This window comes from Haplochromis burtoni, unplaced genomic scaffold, assembly GCF_018398535.1.
Source record: "Haplochromis burtoni strain Fernald_Lab_line unplaced genomic scaffold, NCSU_Asbu1 Contig_452, whole genome shotgun sequence".
Lineage (NCBI taxonomy): Eukaryota > Metazoa > Chordata > Actinopteri > Cichliformes > Cichlidae > Haplochromis > Haplochromis burtoni.
The window spans coordinates 320192-340569 of record NW_024582813.1 but is presented as its reverse complement, the minus strand read 5'-3'; the positions used below and the strand labels follow the sequence as shown (position 1 = coordinate 340569).

Genomic DNA, 20378 nt, shown 5'->3' with positions numbered 1-20378 from the left:
TGCATAAGGTTCTGGATGGCAGTGAGAGTCAGTACTCTGGAATGCAGATTGGAACACTACAGGATGAAGAAGATGAAGGAACAGCACCTTCCTCCCAAGAAGAACCCCAAGAACCATTCCTGCAGTCAGCACTTGGTGCGTTTGTGTACACAGCTATGCACACATAAACGCAGATGGGCTCTGCCTAATAGAAAGCTTTAATGGTGGTTATTGTTTCTGTGTATAGCTCTTAGCAAGCCTCATCTCTTCGACGGCCGCGGTCACAACCGGCAGGGTTCAGACAGCAGTGTGGACCGTTTCATACCAAAGGATGAACCTGCTGAACCCGAGCCCGATAACAAGGTAAAGTGACTTAAAACTCTCCGTGCTTGTCATATATGGTTGAAGTGAAAGGTTAACATTATGTCACTTGTCTGCTTTTCTGTCAGCCATCACGCATAAAAGGTCCAATTGGGCACTATACAGACCACAGTGCTGAGCCATTAGTGCACTGTGTCCGGCTTCTTGCTGCTTCCTTCCTACTGACAGGACAAAAAAATGGTGAGTGGGTGTTCTGCTCAATACCAAATTTTTTTTTTTCGTTTTGAAACTGAAAATTTGACTCCTTGATCTGATTGTCAAAATATATCTAACAGCAAAGTACAACTTCTACTCTCAGGCCTCTCGTATATCGGAGTTGTGCTTGTTCCTGTGACTTTTTGACATCTGTGTGTGTTATTATTTGCTTTGTGTTTCTTCAGGCTTGATTCCTGACAAAGAGGTGCGAGTAAGTGTGAAAGCCTTGGCTCTCAGCTGTGTTGGAGCAGCGGCAGCGCTGCATCCTGATGCCTTCTTTAACTCCCTCTATTTGGAGCCGCTGGACGGCGTTCCAGTTGTAGGTAAGAACTGGAAAAAAAACCCCAAAACTGCTCCTATCTAGTAGATTTCTAAGTAACGTGCAATAGTAAACCAGTGTGTATGCTCCCAGTACTGAAACTAATAATAATAATAATGATGGATTGGATTTATATAGCGCTTTTCAAGGCACCCAAAGCGCTTTACAATGCCACTATTCATTCACTCTCACATTCACACACTGGTGGAGGCAAGCTACGGTTGTAGCCACAGCTGCCCTGGGGCAGACTGACAGAAGCGAGGCTGCCATATCGCGCCATCGGCCCCTCTGGCCAACACCAGTAGGCAAGTAGGGTAAAGTGTCTTGCCCAGGGACACAACGACCAGGACAGAGAGCCCGGGGATCGAACCGGCGACCTTCCGGTTACAGATGCGCTTCCCAACCCCCTGAGCCACGGCCGCTAAATAGAATCCAGCTATTGTTACTTGCATTTTGACATGTGCGTTTCATACTCTGATTTGGAAAAAAATGTCTTGTTTGAAGGCGCTCTGCACAACATGTGTTACAGTGAAAGCATCTTTCATTTACAGAATAGTAACTTATTTGTACAACTGTATTTGTGTGCCTTTTAACACTATTTGGCATTATTATTATTATTATTATTATTATTATTATTATTTATTTATTATTATTAATTTATTTATTTATTTATTTATTTACCTTTTCAGAGCAACAATATATTAGTGATGTCCTGGGCCTCGTTGACCATGGAGACCCCCAGATTAGAGGAGCTACAGCTATCCTATGTGCAGCCATCATACAGGCTGCGCTCACCAAAACACGTTTCAACATACACACTTGGCTGGCCAGTGTGCAGAGTGCAACAGGTTTGTGTGTTGGTCTTTGTCTTACTTGCATCTTGCAAAGAATTGAGAGTATTTAAAGATGCCTATCATACCTGTCTGTCTGTACTCTAGGTAACCCACTGTCCCTGGTGGACTTGGTGCCTTTGCTTCAGAAGACTTTGAAAGATGAATCCTCTGTCACCTGCAAGATGGCTTGCTCTGCAGTGAGGGTAAGATGGTTTTGTGTGAGTGTGTTGGTAATCTCTACTCTATCTCTGTCTTGCTTTGTCCCTCAAGTTCTTTTTTTGTGTCTGTGCTTTTGTTTGTGAGTCTGACCCATTGGTTTTTTGTGTGTGTTTTGTTTCAGCACTGCATCACAACTATTTGCAGCAGTACCCTGAGTGAGCTTGGCCTGCAGTTGGTGATTGACCTCTTTGCGCTGAAGGACTGCGGCTATTGGCTTGTTCGCACTGAGCTCTTGGAAACTCTGGCAGAATTAGACTTCCGGTAGGATACTTTTGTATCCTGATGCCTGTTATATACAGTCTCTGTTTTCTAAAAATAATAATAACTCAACTTTAAACTTAAGCTTGCCTTTACTTTGTATTACCTATAATTGCTTTTTAAAGTTGTTTTTTTTTTTTTTACTTTTTCCCGTGTTTTAGATTAGTTAATTTTTTGGAGAGGAAAACTGAGACTTTACATAAAGGAGATCATCACTACACTGGGGTAAGGTTATTTTCTGATTATTTTTTTTAATGATCTTTTCTTTGAAATATCCTTTCTGGGTTTCTGCATTCAGCTGTTGACTGGTGTTGTTTGTTTACAATTTTCTAGCGTCTGCGGCTGCAAGATAGAGTCCTGAATGATGTGGTCATACATCTGTTGGGAGATGACGATCCAAGAGTACGGCACGTGGCTGCCTCTGCGGTCAGAAGGTAAAATGCCTCTTCACATATAGCACGTGCTATGTTCTTTATGTAGTGAACTGTAAATAAGCCCTTTTTGACTTTTGTTATATCTCTCTTCCTGTCTCTTTACAGACTAGTTTCCAGGTTGTTCTATGACTGTGACCAAGGCCAGGTTGACCCAGTGGTAGCAATCGCCCGAGACCAGAGTTCAGTCTATCTGCAGCTGCTTATGCATGAGACACAACCCCCATCCCAGTTCACAGTTAGCACAATCACAAGGTACACACGCGCCCACACTTCCAGTATATCTCGTGCCTCATCAAAGGTCAGCTTAGCCTATATTACTATGAAGAAGTTCTCAACCTTGTTGACCTGGTTATCCTTTTTTTAGTACAATGTGTCTTATTGTACTCATTATAAGAGCTATTTTCAACCCTAGACATATTTTTCTTGTGATAAGAAATGCTTTGAGCCACAAGCTTTATAAGATTTTGCAGTTAAATACACAATTCCTGAGGGAACCTTGGAATAATTACTTAAAATTTTGTCGCCAGGACATACCGAGGCTACAACATGTCCAACACTATCTCTGATGTCACGTTGGAGAACAACTTGTCCAGAGTAGTTGCTGCCGTCTCGCATGCTTTGACCTCGTCTACCTCCAGAGCTCTAACTGTAGGTTTTCAGCTCATTGTTTGCCTGCTCTAAAGCACGTTTATGGCATTTGTTTCATAACATCTAAATATTTATCATGCTGTCTTCTCTGCAGTTTGGCTGCTGTGAGGCCTTGTGCCTTCTAGCTTCAAATTTTCCAGTGGGCAATTGGAGCACAGGCTGGCACTGTGGCTATGTTAGCTCCAATAGCAACTTTTCATCCCGTTCTAGTCTTAACCGCAGTAGGGGCAGAACCCTCAGGTTTGTATGCTGCACTGATGAATACATTTTTTTACATAATCATTTCAACTCTTTCTCTAGACTCCCCTTACCTTCTGTATGTTCACTCCTTTCTGCAGTTTATCACAGCCTAGCAGTGCTCCAGCCTCTTCAACCACCTCATCTGCACCAGATGCAGAGCGGAGAACTCTGACTGTAGGAATTGCCAACACAGTGCTCTCCTTATTGTCTTCTGCCTGGTTTCCACTGGATCTCTCTGCGCATCAGGATGCGCTGTTACTTTCTGGAAACCTCATAGCTGGTGGGTAATTTACTTTAAGAGTTTCAGGTATTTTACATATAATTTAATATGACATGAAGATGTTTTACTCTGACATTTGTTGATTCATCACTACCCTAATGATGTTCTCAGCTGTGGCTCCTAAATGTATGCGTAATCCCTGGGTTGGGGAGGAAGAAGGCAGCAGTGGGACCAGTAGTGGAGGCCCAAGTAAGTTGGAGGAACCCTGGGCCGCGCTATCAGAACGCTCCCTGGTGGTCATGGTGGAGCAACTCTTTTCCCATCTGCTGAAGGTCCTCAACATCTGTGCCCATGTGTTGGATGATACACCACCAGGACCAGCAATGAAGGTGCGTTTGATAAGGAGAGTTATTTGGTTTAACAGACTCATGAAAGAAAATATTTGGCACCATGCATTCAGGTGCATTTTACCACAAGTTTGATCCACAGGATGTCTGATATATTGTGTTCTGTTGTTGCATTCTATACCAACTTTATAGGCCACTCTCCCCTCCCTGAGCAACACCCCCTCCCTCAGTCCCATTCGTAGGAAAGGCAAGGAGAAGGAGGTTGCCGACCCCAGTGCCACCCCTATGAGCCCAAAGAAAGGCAGTGAGGCCAACACAGGTAAATGCCTCACCATGCTTAAAAAAGGGTACAGATCATCTCTGTGAGTCTCAGAATATTAAGTAGTGTTTTTCTAAGCAGGTAGGCCAACAGACAGTACAGGCTCAACAACTGTAAACAAATCGACCACCTTTGGCAACTTCTACCACCTGCCTCCCTACCTCAAGCTCTATGATGTGCTCAAAGCTACGCATGCCAACTATAAGGTCAGAACACTTCTTTGTTTAAACTTAAAATGATTTTAATAGATTTTTGCTGCCTGAATGGTGGTTTATGGATGGTCTAATGTTTTCTAGGTTACGTTGGACCTTCACAGTAGCCAAGAAAAGTTTGGAAGTTTCCTGCGCGCTACATTAGATGTTCTTTCTCAGCTGCTGGAGTTAGCCACACTTCATGACATCGGGAAGGTAAAGATGAATTTCATTGTCTTTCAGTGTTAAGTTTGGTGCGATCCCTTAACAAAGGGTCTTGTTCATTTCTTGTTAACAACCAATTTATTGATAATCTTCTTCTTTATCAATAGAAGAAGTAACCTTTTTTTCTTTTCTTTTAGTGTGTGGAGGAAATTTTGGGCTACCTCAAGTCCTGCTTCTCCAGAGAACCAACCATGGCCACAGTTTGTGTGCAACAGGTTAGTATGTTATGTGTTAATGCCTGTGAATTTTAGATGCATATCCTTTTGAATGTGTGGCAGTCTTTGTGGTTCTAGCACTGAGCAGTGTGCTGCAGCCGGTGTGACTCCACACAAAGTGAGGCTGGTTCCTGCCGACAGGGCCTGTAAAGGCATTGGTTCCCCTGTGCGATGGTTCCATACATTCATGTATTTATAGAACAACACACATTAGTATTCTGTCTCAGTGGTAATCTAGTTTTCAGTTTCTTTGATAAGTCCACAGACATACTAAAGGGACTTTAAGGGAGCGTAGGAAGTCAGTGTTTAAGGGGTTATTCACAGCATGTCAATTATGAATAAAAGCAGAATTAAATGGTGAAGTGATTTTGGTTATATAACTATTAATCCTACGGGTGGAGGAGCTTCTAAAGAAAAGAGGTTTCACTGGAGCTTAATTATTGCTGTGTTTTGGGGGGGGAAAAGAAAGGGAATACTTCAAATATATCAACTGGATTCTCAAATTTTATGTAAAGTTAAAAATTATAGTGTTTTTGTATATTTATGTTTATATATATTTGCAAAAGAGTTCTTGTGTTAATAAGTTGACTTATTCTCCAGCTGTTGAAGACACTATTTGGGACCAACCTGGCCTCCCAGTATGAGGGCGTGTTGAGTGGACCCAGTCGGTCCCAGGGCAAAGCTCTACGTCTTGGCTCTTCCAGCTTGCGGCCAGGACTCTACCACTACTGCTTCATGGCTCCATACACTCACTTTACCCAGGCTCTTGCTGATGCAAGCCTCCGTAACATGGTGCAGGCTGAACAGGATCAGGATACCTCTGGGTGAGTTCTAGTAACACATGTCTCCCATACGTATGCATAGATGTCCTTATTTAGGAAATCGCAAACGCTCCTTTTTTTTTCTGTGACTTTCTGCACATATTTATTCTCCACCCCTGCACATGCTTATAGTGTGTGTGTGTGTGTGTGCGCCTATCTAGCTATCTTTGTGAGGACCGAAATCTGCATTCTACTATACTTGTGAGAACCGACAGTCACTTGTGAGGACACACACACCGGTCCTCACAAGTTTGAAGGCCTTTTTGAGGCTCAAAATGTGGTTTTGGTGTCAGGGTTACAATTAGGTTATGGTTAGGTTTAGGGTAAGGGTTAGGGTTAGTCATTCATTTTTAAAGGTTAGGGTAAGGGGCTAGGGAAAGCATTATGTCAATGAACGTCCTCACTGAGATAGCTGAACGGGCTTGTGTGTGTGTGTGTGTAAGTAATATAAAATGTATGAACTAAGTGCGATAATAAGTCTGTGCTTTTTCTTCTTCTTTTTTTCTTTAATTTAAGATGGTTTGATGTAATGCAAAAAGCATCCAATCAACTGAGATCCAGCATCACAAATGCAGCGCGTCACAGAGGAGACAAGGTACCCTTTCATTGTCTTGCTGCTGTTCCATACTGATATTATGCGCTAAGAGTCGCTTATGTGGTCTGCTGCTGTTTTGAGAGTTGCATCTTGTGTTTTCTCAGAATGCCATTCATAACCACATTCGACTGTTTGAGCCGTTGGTGATCAAAGCTTTGAAGCAGTATACCACCAGCACATCTGTGGCGCTGCAAAGACAAGTACTGGACCTGCTTGCTCAGCTTGTGCAGCTCAGAGTCAACTACTGCCTGCTAGACTCAGACCAGGTAAAACAAACACATGCACTTTTTTTTTTTTTTTTTTTTTTTTTTTTTGGTCGTCTCCAACTTCAAATTTTATAGTATGGCTCATTCAGAAATTTATGTTTTAGGTGTTTATTGGCTTCGTCCTGAAACAGTTTGAGTACATTGAAGTGGGGCAGTTCAGGTATGTTTTGAGTCAGTAAAAATTTCAGATTTCTCGTGTGTGTGTGTGTGTGTGTGTGTGTGTGTGTGTGTGTGTGTGTGTGTGTTTATATTGTGTGTTATAGTGTGTGATATTATGTGTGTGTGTGTGTGTGTGCATATATAAGTGTGTGCATATATAAGTGTGTGTGTGTGTGTGTGTGTACACACACACACACACACACACACACACAACACACAAACACACACACAAACACACAACACACACACACACAACACACAAAATAAATAATAATAATAATTATTATTATTATTTTTTTTTAAAGCTTGTCACATATGTTTCCTGGGAAATAAAATAACTGTCTGCATCACTTACAGAGATTCAGAGGCCATCATTCCCAACATCTTTTTCTTCCTGGTGCTGCTGTCTTATGAACGCTACCACTCCAAGCAGATTATCAGCATTCCCAAGATCATCCAGCTGTGTGATGGCATTATGGCAAGTGGCAGAAAAGCTGTCACACATGGTGAGAGGAATGCATATGACTTATATAATTTTTAATTCCTCTTTTAACTTCCAAAGGTTTTCTTGTTGATGGTTACATTTACACTTTTCTGCTTCGTCTACAGCCATCCCAGCCTTGCAGCCTATAGTTCACGATCTGTTTGTCTTGAGGGGCTCAAACAAAGCTGACGCAGGCAAGGAGCTGGATACACAGAAAGAAGTTGTGGTCTCCATGCTGCTAAGACTTGTGCAGTACCATCAGGTATGTTTACAAGTAGATGCAGAGACACAGCATGCTACATCATCAGATATTCAACCCACTTGTTCTCTGCCTTGCTCATGCTTTCATGTGTCTGCTGCAGGTGTTGGAGATGTTCATTCTTGTACTGCAGCAGTGTCACAAAGAGAATGAAGACAAGTGGAAGAGATTATCCAGACAGATTGCAGACGTCATACTTCCCATGATTGCCAAGCAGCAGGTAGGAAATTGTTTGCAAGTTTATATGTTGGATTAACCTTGATGGTTAAAGCCAACTAATTTTTGCAGCAATTTATACAGATGCGTGATCAGGCAATTTCTGTTTGTTTCAGTAAGCATATTTGTATGTTTGGTCTACACAGATGCATCTGGACTCTCCAGAGGCATTAGGAGTATTAAACACTCTGTTTGAGACGGTGGCACCCTCCTCTCTCAGACCTGTTGACATGCTGCTCAAGAGTATGTTCACCATCCCAGCCACCATGGTGAGACATCTCATCACATAGCGTGCACTTTTTCACAATTTCTCTAGTTTTTCAGTGACTGATTTATTAAAAAAAACCCCAAAAAAACAGGAAAAGGTAAGATTTGATGTGAAATCTGACATTGGTTCTTGCAGGCATCTGTAGCTACAGTCCAGCTGTGGGTATCTGGTATCTTGGCAGTGCTTAGGGTACTGGTCTCGCAGTCCACTGAAGACATTGTGCTTTCCCGTGTCCATGAGCTGGCACTCTCTCCAAATCTCCTCTCTTGCCACGCTATCCGCCGCCTGCATCAGCATAGCCCCTCCCCAAACGACCCGCCTGCTGCTGACACAATCTACAAACAGGAAACTAATGGTGAAACGCCAAAGGCTCCACCTGAGGAAACATTTGCCAGGTTATTATTTACTATCTTTAACAGGCTGAGAAAGGTTTCTACTCTGCTCTGTTTTCTCAGCTACCAGATTGCCTCCAAGGGTCTAACTCTTCTTGCCTTTTTACTTTCTTTCACTTCTCTCTTTTCCACCTCCCATCTAGATTCCTTCTCCAGCTTGTAGGTGTGTTGTTGGATGACATTTCAACCAGGCAGGTTAAAGTGGAGATCACTGAGCAGCAGCACACCTTCTACTGCCAGCAGCTGGGCACGCTGCTCATGTGTCTCATACACGTTTTCAAAAGTGGTAAGCATGTAAAATCTGGGAAATGCACAAACTGTATGATATTTTAAAAATAATATATCAAATATAATTCAGATTAAGTTCTTTTACCTATTTTTCATTTTTGTTCCCTCCTAGGAATGTTTCGCAGGATCACAGCTGCAGCCAGCCGTCTCCTGAAGGGTGAGAATGGACAGACAGCCACAGAGGCCAACCTCTTCTACCCCTTAGAAGGTCTGAACAGCATGGTACAGTGCCTCATCACCACCCACCCATCCCTTGTGCTCCTCTGGTGCCAAGTTCTTCTCATCATTAACTACACCAACTACTCTTGGTGGGCTGAGGTTCATCAGACACCCAGGTAAGAACAGTGCGAGGGGATTAACTGGGGTCAGGTGTATTTGTGTGCACTTTTTAATTATTATAAATGAGTCAATGAGGATATAAAATGAGGAAAAACTCTCCTTTTTAAAACTGTGCCTTGTTTTCTTTTTATCAGACGACACAGTCTCTCATCCACAAAGCTGCTGAGCCCTCATTCCTCAGGGGAAGGTGAAGAGGACAAGCCTGAGTCCCAGTTAGCAATGGTTAACAGAGAGATTGTACGCAGGGGAGCTGTAATCCTCTTCTGTGACTATGTGGTAAGATTACTAAGAATATGGGACCATACTGTTGGGATAAATTATACATAGATCACGATATACTATTCTCAGCTAGAAAATATGTTGAAAATTACATTTGGATATATTTGCTCTTTACTATCTATGAAGAACAATATTTAAATCTCAAAACACTAATGAGCAAAAGTAAATTAGATTTGTAAGTGCTTTACATAGGAAGGTTGCCGGTTCGAGCCCCGGCTTGGACAGTCTCGGTTGTTGTGTCCTTGGGCAAGATACTTCACCCGTTGCCTACTGGTGGTGGTCAGAGGGCCCGGTGGCGCCAGTGTCCGGCAGCCTCGCCTCTGTCAGTGCGCCCCAGGGTGGCTGTGGCTACAATGTAGCTTGCCATCACCAGTGTGTGAATGTGTGCGTGAATGGGTGGATGACTGGATATGTAAAGCGCTTTGGGGTCCTTAGGGACTAGTAAAAAGCGCTATATAAATACAGGCCATTTACCATTTACATAATAAAAGCATTGTTTTTTTTCTTACCTTTGTAGTGTCAGAATCTCCATGACTCGGAGCATCTCACCTGGCTGATTGTCAATCATGTTCGTGACCTCATCAGCCTTTCCCATGAGCCGCCAGTGCAGGACTTCATAAGTGCTGTCCACCGCAACTCTGCTGCCAGTGGCCTCTTCATCCAGGCCATCCAATCCCGCTGTGACAACCTCACTACTGTAAGATGACATCCTATTCATCTTTCTAATCTCTTGACTACCTGGTGGAAATTTTTATTTTGTTTTTTAATTCTCAATTTATCTTTCTTCCCTGTCCCTGCATTTTACTCATTTCATGCCCCACTGCCCTCCCTTACTATCTCGTTCTCTTCGTCTTTGTAGCCTACCATGTTGAAAAAGACCTTACAGTGTTTGGAAGGCATCCACCTTAGTCAGTCTGGATCTCTACTGATGCTATATGTTGACAAGCTTCTTAACACACCCTTTCGCGTTTTGGCTCGCATGGTGGACACACTGGCGTGTCGCAGGGTAGAGATGTTGCTGGCTGAGACCTTACAGGTACGTTTTAGTAAAGTGTGTATTTCATTGGAAGTGCACCTAAAAGCTGAACATGTTTCTTATGTTTTTCCCGGTCCAATTTGGGACCTGTTCTCGAATTTTAAAGTGATCAGATGGGAAGAACTGTTAAAGTCAAACTTTTTGTATGTTTAAAAACCCTGATTGTGTTCATTCTTTCACCCTTCAGAACAGCATAGCACAGCTTCCTGTGGAGGAACTGGATAGGATCCAAGAATATCTCCAGAACAGTGGTTTAGCTCAGAGGTAAAACCTTGTGTACTGCATCCATTATGAGAGCTACCCCAAAGTTTGTATTTTTGTTTTAAGTGTGATTTTTATTTTATTTTATTTTTTATTTTATTTTATTTTTTTTTTTGTGCCTGTTGAAATTAGTTTTGCCCTTGGATTAGTCACCTGTTCAGACCACATTGAAAGGATAGACTGAGGAATTGTATGTTGTTTGGATTTCCCAAATATCGCATTTTAATTTGTGTGCATTATCTCGTGTTGAGTTAATTTACCCAGTAGGTTATTGAGAGGGCTGTACTGAATCTGCAGGTTCTTATATCGATATGTTAACTAAAAACAAATTTCAATTTATTTATTTATTTTTTAAATTGTAAATTTTTTTTGTTTGGTTATTTCTGTCCCAGACATCAGAGGTTCTACTCCCTGCTGGACAGGTTCAGAGCCACTGTTGTTGACACAAGCAGTCCCACTCCTCCAGTGACATCACATCCCTTGGACGGGGATCCTCCGCCCGCTCCTGAGTTGGTCATTGCAGACAAGGTGAGGAACTAGACTTGATGACTCTAATAATCCAGGTTTGTCAGACTGTGCAGACCATCTGTTTACCTGTTTGTTTGTTTGTTTGATTTTAGGAGTGGTATGTGGCTCTGGTGAAGTCTCAGTGCTGTCTCCGTGGAGATGTTTCCCTGTTGGAGATGACAGAACTTCTTACCAAACTACCTCCTGCTGATCTCTTCAGTGTCATGAGCTGCAAGGTAAAGAACGTACACACTGTCTTATTATGCACTTAAATTTTATCATCTGCATAATAGAAGCATCCAGACACATTGGTGCTCCAGTGCGCAAACATTAGCCCACAGTGATGATAAAAAAAATCTTAAATATGTAAATTCCTGTATATTAGGGCTTTTTTATTTTATTTTTTTTAGGATTTCGCATATGAACCTGGAATTCTGTCCTTTTTTTTTCCACCCAGGAGTTCAATCTAAGCCTTCTCTGTCCATGCTTGAGTATGGGAATGCAGCGGTTAGCACGCGGTCAGGGGTCACTTTTGTTGGAGACAGCGCTGCAGGTGACCCTCGAACAACTAGCAGGGGTCACCGGGTCACTTCCTGCACCTCACCAGTCTTTTCTGCCACCGTCCCAACCCCAGCCCTACTGGGACCAGCTGGGTGATGTGTATGGTGAGACTGGGAAGGAGGGGGAAAATGGATCAGAAAAAAGTTAGCAAAAAACCCCCACAAGTATCTGTTCTGTCTGGGTTTTTGTTCACTGGAGTCTTTTAATTAAATTTAGCTCAAAATAAAGTTTTGATTCATTATTTTCCTAAATTCTTTACCGTATGTTTCAGATGAACCAGGGTTCTACCCCAGAGTTTTGTCACTCTGTAGAGCACTATCTCAATACCTGCTAAGTGTGAGCCAGCTCCCTTCTTCACTACATATTCCCTCAGACAAGGAGCACCTCATCACCACCTTCACCTGCACTGCCACTGAGGTAAACGACTGATTTGATTTGAGAAAATTAAAGCTTGAAGACCATGTCAAATTAGTATGATATGACTGCTTTGCACAACCTTTGATTTCTTTACAACTGTCTTAAACCTTTGTGAATGTGACATCATGGTTACACAGGTTGTAGTGTGGCGTCTGCTCCAGGACCGGCTGCCCCTGAGCGTGGACTTGCAGTGGGCACTTTCTTGCCTGTGTCTGGCGTTGCAGCAGCCCTGCGTCTGGAACAAGCTCTCCACCCCAGAGTACACCACCCATACCTGCTCCCTCATTTACTGCCTTCGCCTTATTATTGTTGCAGGTAATCAAAGCAGAAAGATGCATTTTTGCACTTTTTTGTAATATCTTTGCTAATTAAAAGTCTTTCACCTTTCCCTCGCAGTGGCTGTGAGTCCTGGTGACCAGCTGCTGCATCAAGAGAAGAAAATGTCAAAAGGAGAAAAAGATGATGGAGACCAAGTGGATGCAGCACATGCTGACCGTAAGAATCTTATTAGACACTGAGTTAAAGTTCAGGGTTGTTTCATGTAGTTTTATTATTGCAGTCATCTTTTTTTTTTTGTTGTTGTTGTTGTGAGTAATTCTTCTCAGATGAAAGCCTTAGGATAACATTTAAGTCTTTGTGTTACAGACATGTGTGAGTGGCAAGCATGTGAGATCATGGCTGAGCTGGTGGAGGGTCTGCCGAGCATCCTTTCCCTTGGTCATCGTAGAAACTCCATTTTACCCACTTTTCTCACACCAACATTGCGCAACATTGTTATCAGTCTGTCTCGGCTTCCTCTGGTCAACAGCTACACCAGAGTACCTCCACTGGTGAGTTTTTGAAAGAAGTTGTGCCAGTAGGTAACTGAATTTAACACATAATTAAAATCTATTTCTTCTTCTTTTTTTAAAAAAAAAAAAATCTGTTTATATGCTCTGTCTTTGTGGTTTAGGTTTGGAAACTGGGCTGGTCCCCTCAGCCAGGAGGAGAGTTCGGCACAACGCTGCCTGAGATCCCTGTGGACTTCCTTCAGGAAAAGGATGTCTTCAGAGAGTTTCTTTACCGTATCAATACGTTGGGTACAGAAACATACAATCAGTCCATTCTTATCACATCGATGATGCTTTCATTTTTTAAATTACATTTTTTTTTAAGTATACATTTTTTGTTGTTTTTAAAAAAAAACAAACCTATGCATTAAGCATCTGTGTGGGTTTTTGGTTGTTCAGGCTGGAGCAGCAGGACTCAATTTGAGGAGACCTGGGCTACTCTACTAGGGGTGCTGGTCACCCAACCCATCACTAAAGACCAGGAGGAGGACCCGCAACAGGAGGTATGCACACAACTTGAACTCTAGAAATGTTACTGGGAAGAAAGATTTATGGAAGTACAAACTTTGCAGCATGCTCATATGAACTGAACTATTTGTTTATATTGGAGTATGTAATAGTCTATATTTTTGTCATGTGTCATTTAGCACATGCTCTAAATATTATGATGCCTTGCAAAAAGATAATACATCTGTTGCCGTCTTATTGCATGTCTTTCTTATTTGTTTTTCTCTAGGAGGACTTGGAACGTACCCAGTTGAATGTGTTAGCAGTGCAAGCCATCACCAGCCTGGTGCTGAGTGCCATGACCCTTCCCACTCCTGGCAACCCAGCAGTTAGCTGTCTGGAACAGCAGCCTCGCAACAAGAGCCTAAAAGCCCTGGAAACACGGTAGTTATGGTTCTAATATTTGTAACTGTGCAGCTGCCTAAAATGAGCAAGTGACAGACAGATCAGATTATTTTTACCCTTTTGCTAATGTTTATGCTCAGGTTTGGAAGGAAACTTGCAGTGATTAGAGGTGAGGTGGAGAGAGAGATTCAAGCGCTTGTGTCAAAAAGGGACAACGTCCATACATACCACCCATACCATGCCTGGGATCCTGTGCCCTCACTATCAGCAGCTTCTGCAGGTAATAGAAAAAGTGCAGTGACACTCTCATTAGCCTCAGCTTGTTCATTTCATCAACCACTTCTTAAAATGTATTTGTAAAGTAACTGCTTGACTTATTTGTTTCAGCAGGTACGCTGATCAGCCATGAGAAACTGCTCCTTCAGATCAACACAGAGAGGGAGATGGGCAACATGGAATACAAACTGGGGCAGGTAGGAAACATAGGAAAGAGTAAACTGTAATGGAGCTTTTTAGGAACAATGTATATGTTGTCAGCAGGGCAACAGTTGTTCTTTTTTTCTTTTTTTAACATTATGAACAAATATGTTTGGTTTTTTTTTACTTGGCATGTCACTCTCCAGGTCTCCATCCATTCAGTGTGGTTGGGTAACAACATCACGCCTCTCAGGGAGGAAGAGTGGGGTGAGGATGAAGAAGATGAGGCAGACACTCCGGCGCCCACCTCCCCACCTTTATCTCCTATAAACTCTAGGTTAGTCAAATAAACACAACATTATACATATGTGTACATATTCCTTCAGTGCACAGGAGGCATCTTGCTGTAAGTTAAGATGAGACACTCTAAGTGACTGTTTGTGTTTCTTTCAGAAAACACCGTGCAGGCGTGGATATTCATTCATGTTCTCAGTTTCTCCTGGAGCTCTACAGCCAGTGGCTGATCCCCAGCTCTCCAAGTAACAGGAGAACCCCAACCATCCTCGTCAGTGAAGTGGTCCGATCGGTGAGATATGATGCATGTGCTTAGTTAAAACTCATTCACCTAAATATCTGATCTTAAAGACCAGTAGACTGTCCTTCACTGATGTGACAGAATACACTTAGGTGAAACTTTACTCTTTAATTTAGACATATTAAAATGTCTGTTCTGGCAGCTCGAAATGAGCCTGAGACCAGAGCCATGCTTACTCTGTCAGCTGATTGTACACTCTTGTCCTTCCCTGTAGCTGCTGGCAGTGTCAGATCTGTTCACAGAAAGGAATCAGTTTGATATGATGTTCTCCACCCTGATGGAGCTGCAGAAGCACCATCCACCCGAGGATGAGATCTTGAATCAGTACCTTGTGCCGGCCATCTGTAAGGCAGCAGCTGTTTTGGGCATGGTGAGAGGAGCTGTGTGTGATGGGACCTGAGATGGTTCAAGATGTGTTTGAGTTATCAATATAGCAGCACGCCACTGCTCCCACTATATAAAACTTTTAAATTTACATTTATAGGACAAGGTAATAGCCGAGCCCGTGTGTCGCCTTTTGGAGACGACCCTGCGCAGCACTCACCTTCCCAGCCGCATGGGAGCCCTGCATGGGGTGCTGTATGTGTTGGAATGTGACCTTCTGGATGACACAGCTAAACAGCTCATCCCCACTGTCTCTGAGTACCTTCTATCGAACCTCAAGGCTGTTGCTCAGTGAGTATAAATGTCATGCCTGTGCAGACGTTGACCTTAACTCATCTTCTAATGAGCTTAAGTGATGAAAGAGCCTTGGGAACTAATGTGTCTAATGTCAGTGTGTGTGACCACCCCACCTTCCTCCTCTGTAAGAGGATCTGCGAATTAATTAGTTTTCATCCAGCTTAATACAGCGATGGAACCACGAGTGCAGTGCAACTGTTGGCCCTTAGATGCTGCTTTTTACATTTCAGATAAATACAGACAGTGGCGGATTAAGAGGAAAACCTGAACTCTTGACCTCCTACTGGGAGGGTATCTGTTTTGCTAAATGCACCAAGTTGCTTGCAGGGTTAAATCCATCTGTAGACCGAACGGAGATTAATACTAAGTGATCACCTTTAAGATAGAAATGCTTCATGGGATAACGTGTGTGTTGTCTTCCAGAATGACAATGGGGCATTCTAGGATCACTGACAGGTTGGAGTATAGAAATGGTATGAATCACACGCTGTAGCATTTGCTGCCAGCAGGTCTTCCAACTATGGGATGTTTTGGACCTGCGTTTTAGCTAGAACTCTCACCATTGCGGAAACACTTCTGGAGTTACAGAGATTGTTGTTACTGAAGCTGTTCTAGCCCAGCATCTTATTAACACTTTATGCTGTCATTTACTTTATGTTGGCATTCATCTGTAGCCACTGGAATGTATATTTTTCTGTTTAATTATAATGATTTTTTTCTACTTGCTGTGTGTCGCCCATCTCTATTCTGCAGCTGTGTGAACCTGCATAACCAGCAGCATGTGTTGGTGATGTGTGCAGTGGCTTTCTACATGATGGAGAACTACCCTTTAGATGTGGGAGCTGAATTTATGGCTGGAATAATACAGGTAAAGTAAAATAAATCCAATTACCTGACAGCTGGGCAGTAAATGATGTTTACCCTGCTAGCTCAAAGTACAAAGTCTGACTGATGTCTGACTGTGCACATGTGAGCATGGACAAAATTGTGTGGCACATTGACCTCTGTTGAGAGGATGTCATGTATTCTGCCACCTGCACGCTCTCTCCAGGCAGCATCCTTGCTTAAACCAGAGTATTTCCTGTAGTGAGAACAAGAAGCAGACCTCCTTCCTGTGTCCTGATCTGATTCTCCTGATGCTGTCCAGAGTTCAGAAGTGAAAATGGCTGCAGGAAGCTCACATATTGCACAATAAAATGAAAGCAAAAACATAAAATATATATATTTAAGCATCTTGAAGAAAAAAAAGTATTTTGATTTAGTGCCATGTGCCCTTTATCTTTTGCACTTTCTAATAATGTCTTCTTCCTCATCTTCGTCTTCTAGTTATGTGGCGTGATGGTGTCAGCCAGCGAGGACTCCACTCCCTCCATCATCTATCACTGCGTGCTTCGTGGTCTTGAGCGCCTCCTTCTGTCAGAGCAGTTGTCACGGATGGACGGTGAAGCGCTGGTCAAACTCAGCGTGGATAGAGTCAACATGCCATCTCCACACAGAGCCATGGCTGCTCTGGGCCTCATGCTTACCTGCATGTATACTGGTAAGCAAGGCTTTAACATGACTGCTAACTTTAACGTCATCAAAAATGTGTTGCTGGCATCCTGGCTTAATCACTGGTATGCACAATTAGGACTGGTGTTAGTGCTGCTGCATTCCCAAGCAACTCAAAACCTGCTATAGCATCAAGCTAGCTGGCTAACTCTGATGTAATACTTTGCATCAGGTCTTTTCAAAGAAACAGATAAACTTGCAGGTCTTTAAGTTTTCTACTTAAATGCTTTGCCACAGTGAGCTTTTTCCCCCCCATTTAATCCCTCCGGACTAATCCTTGACCCTCTTCTTACTAACATTATGTAATGTGTACTGTCCCCCTCAAAGAGTCAGACCCCATACCCCACATACAAATGATTTGCCTTTGCGATAGTCAGTTAGAAAACAAGAATGTAGAGGGATCTAATTGATCAAGTATTAATAATCTATAGGCTAAAAGTGGAGAGGAATGCATAGCGGTCTCTAAGCCTAGTAAATGGCTAACTGACAAACTTATGAATGACTGTGCATGCTGCTTTAGCAAGCACCTCGTATTGTTGTTGGTGGTCTGTGTATATGTATATAATTGGGCAGCAACAATTCATCAAGTAATTTGAATAATTCGATTATAAAAAAATCCTGACACAAATTCCTTTTGTGCTTCGATGCTTCATTTAAAGCACGGCATAGTAGCGAGCTGATGTGTTAAATGATGTAAACGTTGATAACGTGATACAAATGTATTTAGGAGCAACGTATGAATAAAGAGTCCGACAACATTAAGCCCACGCAGGCCCCAGTTTTAAACAAAAGCACTGATAACACAGCAGCAGTGATTATGACGCTAGCACAGTGTAACGTTGAGCCAGAGTCTGTTTAACACTGTAAAGAGCAAAGAGGCGGTGCTATTAGTGAGCTATAGATAGTGAGCTCAGGTAGAGTGAAAGAAAATGTGTTTCTAGTGTCCAAAACAGCAGCGCTAATTCTGTAATTAAAATGTTTACTGGGTTCACTTCATCCCATATCTGAAACCGAATCATTACAAATACACCAGCAGTTTTGCATTGTGCTCTTTACCTGTGGCCTCTTTACACTTGCTACCACTACTAACACATTCTCACTAAGAATCACAGCATACCTTTTGTTAGTGATTTCATTCATTATGTCTCTATTACAGCATAACTGCATTTTAAAACTTGGCAGTACTTCATTTTGAGCATAACGCTTGTACACCCGCTTGCTTCCTGCATGTAATAGATGTTATACATACTGTACTTCTGGTATACCTACCTCTAACCCTTACGCTGGACCTTACTAACTCTACCAGCTCTTAGCGTGCCCTCGTCTTTATGCTAATACACTAATATGAAGTTCTGTTGCTTAGGCTAGCCAGCAAATTCCTTGACAAAACCCCAGCTCTTTTAAATGCAAACAGGTTGAATAAATTTTTGTATATCTCTCTGTGCTGTATGTACAAACTGAAGCACATTTGGGCCACAGCAGTGAGTACCCAGGAAGCATGGCATTTAAATTCCCTCAAATCATTTAAACACCAGTCACTTACAGAAAAAAACTTAAGAATGTAATTTGACTTAAAGTAGCGCCCATAAATTAACAAATTTTCTGTTTGAGATGAACAAAATTCTGATCTGAATCTTGTGATATGAGTTTCCCGAATTCCGCTCTAACCTTTGCCCCACTGGTTCAACCGGTGCCACCCCCCTTCTCGTCTTCTCAGCTGTGCTTACGTCGGGTTCAGACGTGACAGGGGTTAGAGGTCAGGTTGACTCTGCTGTATCGGAGGCGGTGGGCGTCACGGCGGGTCATGTTGGTTTCTCTTCAGGCAAGGAGAAAGCCAGTCCTGCCAGCCGCCCCGCCCATTCTGATCCTCAGGCCCCAGACAGCGAGTCAATCATTGTTGCCATGGAGAGGGTCTCTGTGCTCTTTGACAGGTACACTGCTGCTACACTCTGACACACACACACACACACACACACACACATCTGCCATCATACAAATAGCTTTGGTAGTTGGAAAGATGATTGTTAGTTTAGTACTTTAAAAAATGATCAGATTGTCGCAACAGATTGACTTTCTTTTGTAACTTATTTTGTTTCCAGTCTTGATTTGCTCTTCTTCTGGTGTTTCCTGTTTGTAGGATTAGGAAGGGTTTACCCAGTGAGGCTCGTGTGGTGTCCAGGATTCTGCCACAGTTTCTGGATGACTTCTTTCCGCCACAGGACGTCATGAACAAGGTCATAGGAGAGTTCCTGTCTAATCAGCAGCCTTATCCGCAATTCATGGCGACAGTCGTCTACAAGGTCAGCAGCAGAACACGAGTACACTCACATCAACAAAACAAGCAAAATGTTTACATTTTTAAAAAATGAAAATCTTGAACATCAGGCTTTTAGTTGTTTAATTTATTTCTTTGGTCACACAAGTGCTGCACTATAACTGTTTTTCACATCCCATTGTCCTATTTACAACATCACACTGGAACAAATACAGTGAGTTCTTGTTATTTTCCCAAAAATGTAAATCAAGGTACATTTCAGCGCAGTTAGTAACACTTGAATTTGAGTGAGAGCAATGAGTCAAGGATGCATTATATTGAAAAGTTAACCTTTCATTATAAAGTATAAATCTTGCATACTCATTCTTTATTTCAGATCTTTGTAATTTACAGACACAGATTTCAAAAACCACTTCATGCTGGAAATGTAACAGAACGCCAACTTTTTAAAAATTTCCTATTCCTGTGCTCTCATATGCAGGTTTTCCAGACACTCCACGCTACAGGCCAGTCTTCTATGGTGCGAGACTGGGTGCTCCTGTCATTGTCCAACTTTACTCAGAGGACACCAGTGGCCATGGCCATGTGGAGCCTCTCCTGCTTCTTTGTGTCTGCTTCCACCTCCCAGTGGATCTCAGCACTGTATCCTTACATACCACGTAAAAGATCTCACAAGCAGGAGACTGGACCGGAGTGGCTGGGTGGTGGTAGAAGCAGCAGCAGCTGATGTCTCAGTGTTGCAGTGATTTGTAACAACGCTTTACTTTAATTATTTCTAATGTTTTAGTAAAACAGTTTACTCTGTGAACTGTGATCAAATAATTATAGTTTAGCTTCTTTTTGTGAGCTTCTGATCCACAGTTGTTTTGTTACCTGCATTGGGGGCAGGAGATAGGAGAAATGACAGCATGATCAGCAGTTTAATAGATTTAAGCCTCATAAAATAATCATTGTATAATTATATTTACAACATTTTCACTACCATCAGAAACTCTGATATACTCAG

General features: G+C 42.4%; 1 protein-coding gene and 1 non-coding gene across 8 annotated transcripts in view; both read left to right on the top strand.

The window, feature by feature from the left end:
• The window catches only part of htt (huntingtin), a 32176-nt gene that overhangs the window by 8197 nt on the left and 3601 nt on the right, over positions 1-20378 (top strand). For 3 of the 7 annotated variants that reach the window (XM_014341301.2, XM_042213547.1, XM_042213548.1), the window contains 54 exons: positions 9-135; positions 227-342; positions 429-540; positions 741-878; positions 1564-1722; positions 1813-1910; positions 2048-2187; positions 2346-2409; positions 2518-2618; positions 2724-2870; positions 3146-3266; positions 3361-3506; positions 3605-3786; positions 3898-4115; positions 4266-4392; positions 4474-4598; positions 4689-4799; positions 4946-5023; positions 5624-5847; positions 6361-6439; positions 6544-6705; positions 6810-6865; positions 7222-7370; positions 7474-7610; positions 7711-7827; positions 7970-8092; positions 8227-8486; positions 8627-8769; positions 8884-9106; positions 9245-9386; positions 9907-10086; positions 10249-10425; positions 10613-10689; positions 11079-11214; positions 11307-11429; positions 11651-11858; positions 12026-12171; positions 12309-12486; positions 12568-12666; positions 12817-13001; positions 13124-13250; positions 13401-13504; positions 13738-13892; positions 13994-14133; positions 14241-14326; positions 14477-14607; positions 14724-14856; positions 15080-15235; positions 15350-15540; positions 16300-16414; positions 16873-17086; positions 18815-19028; positions 19235-19397; positions 19854-20014. In XM_014341301.2, coding sequence (XP_014196787.1) covers positions 9-135; positions 227-342; positions 429-540; positions 741-878; positions 1564-1722; positions 1813-1910; positions 2048-2187; positions 2346-2409; positions 2518-2618; positions 2724-2870; positions 3146-3266; positions 3361-3506; positions 3605-3786; positions 3898-4115; positions 4266-4392; positions 4474-4598; positions 4689-4799; positions 4946-5023; positions 5624-5847; positions 6361-6439; positions 6544-6705; positions 6810-6865; positions 7222-7370; positions 7474-7610; positions 7711-7827; positions 7970-8092; positions 8227-8486; positions 8627-8769; positions 8884-9106; positions 9245-9386; positions 9907-10086; positions 10249-10425; positions 10613-10689; positions 11079-11214; positions 11307-11429; positions 11651-11858; positions 12026-12171; positions 12309-12486; positions 12568-12666; positions 12817-13001; positions 13124-13250; positions 13401-13504; positions 13738-13892; positions 13994-14133; positions 14241-14326; positions 14477-14607; positions 14724-14856; positions 15080-15235; positions 15350-15540; positions 16300-16414; positions 16873-17086; positions 18815-19028; positions 19235-19397; positions 19854-20014 — 7724 coding nt within the window. The remainder of the gene's footprint in view (positions 1-8; positions 136-226; positions 343-428; positions 541-740; positions 879-1563; positions 1723-1812; positions 1911-2047; positions 2188-2345; positions 2410-2517; positions 2619-2723; positions 2871-3145; positions 3267-3360; positions 3507-3604; positions 3787-3897; positions 4116-4265; positions 4393-4473; positions 4599-4688; positions 4800-4945; positions 5024-5623; positions 5848-6360; positions 6440-6543; positions 6706-6809; positions 6866-7221; positions 7371-7473; positions 7611-7710; positions 7828-7969; positions 8093-8226; positions 8487-8626; positions 8770-8883; positions 9107-9244; positions 9387-9906; positions 10087-10248; positions 10426-10612; positions 10690-11078; positions 11215-11306; positions 11430-11650; positions 11859-12025; positions 12172-12308; positions 12487-12567; positions 12667-12816; positions 13002-13123; positions 13251-13400; positions 13505-13737; positions 13893-13993; positions 14134-14240; positions 14327-14476; positions 14608-14723; positions 14857-15079; positions 15236-15349; positions 15541-16299; positions 16415-16872; positions 17087-18814; positions 19029-19234; positions 19398-19853; positions 20015-20378) is intronic. The other 4 variants (XM_014341304.2, XM_014341302.2, XM_014341303.2 and 1 more) reach the window with 3 other exon arrangements.
• Positions 5080-5209, top strand: LOC121812169. Its single transcript, XR_006052901.1, has one exon.